Source organism: Conger conger, chromosome 5 (assembly GCF_963514075.1).
Source record: "Conger conger chromosome 5, fConCon1.1, whole genome shotgun sequence".
Classification (NCBI taxonomy): Eukaryota; Metazoa; Chordata; class Actinopteri; order Anguilliformes; family Congridae; genus Conger; species Conger conger.
In genome coordinates this window covers 37840230-37848056 of record NC_083764.1, presented here as the reverse complement: position 1 = coordinate 37848056, position 7827 = coordinate 37840230, and the positions used below count along the sequence as shown (strand labels likewise).

At 39.7% G+C, this 7827-nt stretch overlaps 1 protein-coding gene across 1 annotated transcript; it reads right to left on the bottom strand.

The window, feature by feature from the left end:
* Positions 1 to 2017: 2017 nt before the first annotated feature.
* On the bottom strand, positions 2018 to 3940 carry LOC133128858 (phospholipase A and acyltransferase 1-like). The gene is made up of 3 exons (XM_061242664.1): positions 3802 to 3940; positions 3434 to 3702; positions 2018 to 2119 (listed from the first exon to the last, which is right to left on the bottom strand). The coding sequence occupies exons 1-3, from the start codon at positions 3938 to 3940 to the stop codon at positions 2018 to 2020; spliced, it is 510 nt and encodes a 169-aa protein (XP_061098648.1).
* Between the last annotated feature and the right edge of the window lie 3887 nt (positions 3941 to 7827).

Sequence of the window (7827 nt, the reverse complement as noted above, 5' to 3'; positions counted from 1 at the left end):
TCCCTTCACCATTTCTGTGTGGATTTTGATGTACATGCAAAAGATTTGGGCACCCCTGGTCAAAAAGCCTTTTACAATGAATATATTGGTGGACAGAAGCAAACCTCATCTGTAAATGTTACAGAGTTTTCCATTCCATCCATTCCATAAGACCTTTCTGCTCATTTTTATTTTAATTTTTACTGTTTATAAATGATAAAAAAGGAAAAGGGCCCTGTGCAAAAGTTTGGGAACCCTTTGGGATTATTCTTTGTTACTTTTTAAAAAGATGATAACTAAGGCCCAGACCCAAGTGATTTACTCGTTAGGGCTTCAATGAGTCAGGTGAATATAACTCCAGGGCTGAACTTTTTATTCTGATATAACTCCATGACTGTTCTGTCTGGTGGTAACAACCAGTTGTCCAAAGACGTCAGAATGAAGATGGTTCATTTCCTCGAAGAAGGAGAAGGCTACAAAAAAAAAAAAAACAACCTTTGAAAATGCCTATTTCCACTGCCAGAAAATAGGAGGGAATGGAACAGTTGAAGTCAAGGCAAGGTCTGGAAGACTAAGAAAATGTTCAGATGACCTGATGGCCTGATACCTGGTGAGAAATGCTCAGAAGAACCCAACATCACTCCAAAAGAGCTGCAAAAAAGAGTAGCAGGCACAGGTCTAGCTGTTCACAGGACAACAATACAACATACTTTAAACAACAAAGACCTACATGGCAGAGTTTCCAGAAGGAAGCCTTTCCTACAAGCTCAACACAAAATTAAGTGTCTGAAGTATGCAAAAGAAAACATTGAGAAGACTGAAGCCTTTTAGAACAATGTGCTTTGGACTTACAAAACCAAACTTTTTGGCCGCCACCAAAGAAGGTATCTTTTGGATAAAATAGGTGAAGCCTTTGTAGAGAAGAACACCTTGCTGTGAAGCATTCGAGGTGGATCCATAATGCTTTGGGGTTGTGTGGCAGCCCTCCCTCACATTTCCTCACCATCCCCGGGGACTTTCTGGCATGTTTGCGAGCATTCCGTGTGTAAAGTGGTATGTTTAATCTTTTGTGAATTTGTTTGGACCCATTACCAGACTTGTGTCGGTTACCATCTGTCTCTTCTGCCTCATTTTTAAACTAGTGAAACAGTGATGGAATGACATAATATAGTTTCTTTAGACTGAGATTAAGTAAATTAATTGTGAGGGGTGCCAATAATTTCCATTTTCAGAAAAAATTAGATTACTGAATAAAAAACATGAGGATATATACTGAAATAAAAGCATACAGTTGTCCCATATGTTCGAACATAACATATATTATTATCTGTGTTTTTTTATTACATGCAGCCTTTTTTCTTTATTTTTATTAAGGGTGCCAATAATTCTGGGATTTTAAATACACTACATTTAGAAAACAATTTGCATATGTAACTATATCATTCAGTGTATCATCATTCACTGAACTTTTAAACTCAATAGTAGACAAGTAAGCTATCTGGACAAGGCCCTGGGTTCTATCTTTCTGCAACATAAAAGCAACTCAACATCTAAATGGCTGAAGACAAACAAAATTTAAGTTTTGGAGTGGGCTAGTCAAAGTCCTGACTTGAAACTAATAGAAATATTGTTGCAGAACCATTTAATATAAACCTACCAGTTTTACTGGTATATACTACTCTGAATTTAAACAGTTGTACAAAGAATTGTAGGCAAAGATTCCTCCACAGTGTGAAAGACTAATATTATATTACAGGAATAGTGTTTGCAGTTATTGCTGCTAAAGGTGATTTAGCCAGTTAGTAATCTTTTGACTTGGGTGTTTGACAACTTAATTGAATAAATTAAATGGTAATATAAAAAATATGTTTTGTGTTTACTCAGGTTTCCTTTGTCTAATATTACATTTTGTCTAAAGATCTGAAACCATTCAGTGTAACAAATATGAAATAATAAACAAAATCAGGAAGGGGGCAGATACCTTTTCACAGTACCATATGCTCCAAGACCATGCCAGCCTTTTGCAACTGAGAAGGGGTTAGAACAGCCCGTTTCGATAGTGGGTGTTGACGATTCCCAGCACAGACAATGCACCAGTAGCTGCTGTCACCAAATTGATGGCCTCAATGGCCCAGGTTGCCTGAGGAGACAATAGATTAGTATCATTTTGCATTCATTCTGGCATTCAGTTACATTGTATCTGATTGAGACTTTCCACCAATATGTAATGTGACACAGGTAAGTAACATAGAGGTTTATCGCAGTGCATTGCAGGCAGTGGAAGGCAGTGATAAGAAGCAGGAAAGTTTGGAAGTGATTCCATAAAACAAATGTGGCATCAGTGGCTGGCTCAGACCATTTTCAACCTACTGTAGTTTAAGGCTGTGGAGAGTTGAAGATATACACTCAGTGAGCACTTTATTATGTATTTATTAGACCTATTAAGTCTTCTGCTGCTGTAGCCTATCCACTTAGAGGTTTGACGCGTTGTGTGTTCAGAGATGCTCTTCTGCATACCACTGTTGTAATGTGTGGTTATTTACATTACTGTCATCTTCCTGTCAGCTTCGACCAGTCTGTCCCTTCTCCTCTGACCTCTCTCATTAACAATGCGTTTCTGGTCACAGAACTGCTGCTCACTGGATTTTTTTAGTTTTTTTGCCACATGATTGGCCAATTAGATAATTGCATGAATATGTAGGTGTATAGTTGTTCTTAATAAAGTGCTAGCTGAGTGTATTTAGTCATTTGCTGACTATCTAGCGCAATGGCTCTCAAACCTGGGGTAAAGCCCCCTCCTCTAGGTTGTGGGAAGGGTTGAGGTGGTGTTGTGAGATGTACAGTGCAGTCTATAAGTAATTGAACAGTGTTCTTTTGGCTCTGTACTCCAGGACATTGGATTTGAAATGAAATAATAAAAATGAGGTTAAAGTTCAGACTATCACCTTTAATCACATGACCAATCAGAAACCGCTGAGAAGCCAACTGTCCAATTATTTTTAATCCTCTGAAATGGAGGACATACAACAAAGGATGCAATTCCTACATGGATCACTCAATATGGATGTGGTGCCCAAAAAATACCCTCAAAGGTCTGCAAACCTCATATTCATTGTGTCATTTCAAATCGAATGTGCTTGAGTTCAGAACCAAAAGAACAGAAAGTGTACCACTGACCAAACACGGACTGCACAGAATGTACCAAGTTATTTAACCAAAATACAGTGTGCGTTCCATTGACATCTACACTACTCAATTTAAAAGCTGTATGTGTTATAGTGTACATATTTGTACATTTGACAGGTTACATTTCAACAAGAGGCAGGTAACACAGAAAATGTGTTGACCCAAGAAGCATGTCAAAGACTGTATTGGCTATGTCCATGACTGGATTCATCAAGCCTCTCTTTGACATCACTGATACCAAAGGTGTCAAGTCATAGGAGAAAAAGACCTGCTCAGAAACGGCTTCTCCATAGCGCAGTAGGGTGACAAAGTGTTCACAATTGCTGCTCAGTACGTCGTAGGGCACCTCATGGCCAATGAAGAGCCAGGCTCTGTGAGCAATGTCGCAGATGGGCAGGGGGGTGTGGTTGTCATCATATTTGTTGTTGATGCAGTATGAATCACCCTTAACAACCTCCTTCAGTGGCTGCAAGCGAATGACTGCCTTCCGGCTCAACACACACTTCAGACTGGACTTGGACTCCACCCGGATCTTGCCTGGGGAGGGATAAGTACAGCATCTGGCCTGAAATACAACAGCACTACTGCAGAGGGAAAACTGAAGTTTACCAAAATAATACTTATAACTGGACTGACCCACTGGTACCAGATTGATGATGTAACCATTGCCCAAGTACAGAGCCCAGTGCTGATAGACTGATCTGAAGATCTCAATGAGGTCACCGGTTTGGGGACTTCCAGGAGGGTCAGAAGGGCCACGGTCCTTATACACCATCTAAGGAGGCCAAAGGGATGAGTACCAAATTTGAGTCTACAGGCATTTAATAATTGGGATTCCACTGAACCCTGTGGTTGTTTGAATCGCCTTATCGACAACAGGATAAATAAATCCAGTATCAGCTGCGAAGTGCTCTCATTGGAAGTTTGAAAGCCTCCAATGAGAAGTGCATTCTATTGAGGTCACTTCAAAAGATTGCTTCAAATGTTAGGTGGTCAGAGGTTTCAGGTATACACAGCAGTATAGGTTTTCATTTTAAGTGACTACTCAGTCTTTTTAAAATGCATAATACACTAAAGTCAGCATTTGATGGCATGTTTCCTGTTAAATACAGCAAATGAAAAGTAAGCGCTTTGGTCCATAATTAGTCCAGTTTGGAAGTCACTGAAATTACTATAAATATTACTTCATAATGCCACCACATTAAACACAGGAAACATTGGCTTAAAATAGCACAACTGACAAGCTGGTTAATTACAAGAGAACAAGATAATGTCCATAATCAGTGTACGGGGAAATTCTCTGCATCCCTTATTTGTAGCACAACACGCGGTGACAACAACCTGTCTCAATCTACTGTGACAGAACTCACTGTGTAAATAATGCTCCACTCTCCCAGCACTAAAGCACCAAAGCACAGACAAACTACTGTATGTCCAAGATAACCAATGTCACCACTGTGAGAGTTACCATAATAGATACCATAATGAGTCTGCAGCCCTCCGTCTTCCAACAGCACCAGATGAGTACAAATAATGGTCCTCCTCCGCAGTGCGCTGTGCAACATTCCTCTTCCTCTTCTGTCTGCTTTAGTGTGTTCTGATTAAGCTCAAGTGTCCCTCAGTTCCTCTCCCAGCCCTATCTACTGTACAGATACACATGAGAGCCCGTAATGGGATATAGGACAGCACATATCTCTATATGAGCATGCATTATTGAGGACGCTTCACCCTCCAGAGGAGGGGGAGGGGCTGAGTAGCACACACTACAGTTTGCATGGTCCCATAATGAACACAGGGCATGAACAGAAGATAATATTCCAATATGAATACAAGACATGGTGCTAAAAAGGCTAGACAGGCTCATAGATGGAGGGTTCATTTGCCTAGTATGATGGTATGATGGAGGCAGAATGCAAATGTAACATCTTATCTATTAGGGCCTGTACAGCTGGTGTACACTCCCTTTATACTTATAGTATATATCCCTATGCATTTTCAGAACCATAGATTTTACGGAGTTCACACTCTGGAAAGCATCAATAATAAAAAAAATCATTCCATTTTATAGATTATATTTTACCATTTTATAGAGCCAATATGAGTGATAATGGCTCTCAAATACTCAGTTCTCACAACGGGGAAGTTCCTGTGAGGGGAAATGGGACAGAATCTCAAGGTAGACAACTACTCTCTACACTTATGCAGAATGTTTTGAATTGCGTGGAAGTGTAGGACAATTTTGCTTTACACAGGACTGTATTGATTTCTTGTCTGAGAGAGGACATGTTGCTGAAGTGCTGGAACCCAAAGCAAAATAAAAGGACAACAGCAATACATACATTCAACAGGCTACCTAACTATTGTGTCTAAAGAATTGAGAAAGCCTGAAAATCCTTTGCTCAATTATTGATTTACTTAATTTACCCAATGGTACTCCTCCAGTGTTTCATTTTTCCATTCTAACACCCAAAGTCTTTTTGACAAGTGACCACCACAACAATGCAATCTATTCCAAATATGCCATAACTTATACAAGTTTTTGGAGTTTGTACAGTCATTCATACATGCTGTACATCAACGATTGGTTTCAAGGTGATGATGAAGTATTTATCACATATCCTCTTTCATGCTGTGAGGTGTTCAGTTACAGAATGTCACCTCCAGAAAAACATCTAGGAAATTGTCTATGGAAACAAGGCCTTAAATAACGCCTTATTGAAGGAAAGCTGAATTACAGGCATCAGGAAATCTCCCGTGATAAATCATCAAAACCAATAATAAAATCTACTTTCAACAATGAATCTACAAAACAGTCAAAATTTGGGATGGCAGGCTACCACGGTCCACATATAATTATTCAGGTAAGATTACAGTGCTTGCTATTGTTGCCCTCTTGCCCGGACAACAGATAAAGGACTAATCCAACCAAGGGTTGTTGCAATGGCAGGTGTGCACCTTTGTCAGCATGCCCAAAACCTGAGAATTTGCAGCATTTCATATTTTCCGAAAATGATTTTTTCAGGCCTTTTATTAAGGTTAGCACAACAAAATGTGTTTACTTCAATTAAAGTTGTACAATTGGCACAAGCAACAGTGCAGTCTATTAGTATTTGGACAGCGACACATTTTGTTATTTTGGCTCAACAAAACAACAAAATGTGTAAACCCTTTAATTTATTGGGTGAACAGTGTAGGAATTGTAGCCGTTTTTTTATACATAGTCCCCCCAATTTTAGAATACCAAAAGTAATTGGACAATTGGCTGCTCAATGTTTCTTGGACAGGTCTGTTAAGCTTCATCATTGGTTCATGCACAAAAGAGCTATCAAAAGTTGATTCTAGGAGTGCCATCTGCATTTGTTGTTGTTCTTGTAGAGTTTTGGAACAAAGGTTTATGGACAGATGAGATGAACATTAACCTGTACCAGAGTGATGGAAAGAGGAGAGCGTGGAGAAAAAGAGAGCTCATGAAACACTCAAGGAAAGTACAAATCCCCCAAAATAGTACTTAAGTATAGTAACAAAGTACAATTACCCAAGTTCTTTCCACCCCTGTCCAAAGCATACCTCATCTGTCAAACATGATGGAGGTAGTGTTATTGCTAGGGCATGTATGGCTGCCACTGAAACTGGCTCACTTGTGTTCATTGAAGATGTTACTGCTGACGGTAGCAGCAGGATGAATAAATCTTGTCTGCTCAGAATTGAGCATGCGTTTCACTTGCTGAAGCCAGACCGAAGGCAAATAGCCCCCAAAACAAACAGGAATTGATAAGGGCTACAGTACTAGCCTGGCAGAGCATCCCAAGCAAAAATATCTATCCAATTACTTTTGCTCCCCTAAAACCGAGGGGGCGCTATTTATACAAAAGGCTGTAATTCCTACACAGTTCACTGGATATGGGTGCTTTAATTGTTTTGTACATCTTTCCTATTTAATGTACAGCTGGGTAGTTCATAGCTCATAAGTCTCATACCTAATATATCAGGGTTTTTGCTACTCATTTTCCAGGCAGTATCATTTTTCGGGCTCACGCATGCAGATTGCTGCCATGGTTAATTGGTGTCCAGGTGCAGTCTAATTAGTAACAAATGATCTCTTATTGGTAGGCGGGCTCTACCCTATTTAAGACTCAATGTCCCTCTGCTCTGTGCTTGAGTGTTACATTGTGTTTCAGACACTGAGCCAGGTAGAGATAGCCTTCAAGGCTGGTTTTCCTTTAGCGAATTAAAGGTGTGTTACCCTGTATTCGGGTAACCGTATCAGGTTTTCTTTATCATCATCTATTAAGTCAAAATAGACTCTTGTGCCAGGTTTTCGGTACTATTTTAGTTGGCGTTTCGCCGGGAAGTTTTCTGTCCTGTTTTCCATTTTCCCCTTGCTCCTCTAGTGGATCTCCTAGATTATATTGGGTAGAACCCTTGATTATATTAGTGGTTATCACACGTTCTGTGGGTAACTTGAAGATTCCTTTTTCAGTCGCGTCTGGTCCTCCATCCCCACACCCTCATATAATAGTAATACATTAGACTGGCACATTGAGGTTGACATGCCGAGGTCTGAAAATGTACATTTCAATTAAATCTAGATGAACATCTCCCCATGTGTCAAATGTAGTGCAGATTTAAAGAGAAAATGAATTGTTAAATTACTTAATGTAT

Bases quoted from the DNA above. Each gene is read 5' to 3' on its own strand.
- LOC133128858 (XM_061242664.1), bottom strand. From the start codon at position 3,940: ATGGTGTATAAGGACCGTGGCCCTTCTGACCCTCCTGGAAGTCCCCAA. The intron at 3,703-3,801 runs GTCAGTCCAGTT...ATCCCTCCCCAG, and splicing joins CATCAATCTGGTACCAGTGG to GCAAGATCCGGGTGGAGTCC. The intron at 2,120-3,433 runs GTCTTTTTCTCC...TTGTCTCCTCAG, and splicing joins GAGAAGCCGTTTCTGAGCAG to GCAACCTGGGCCATTGAGGC.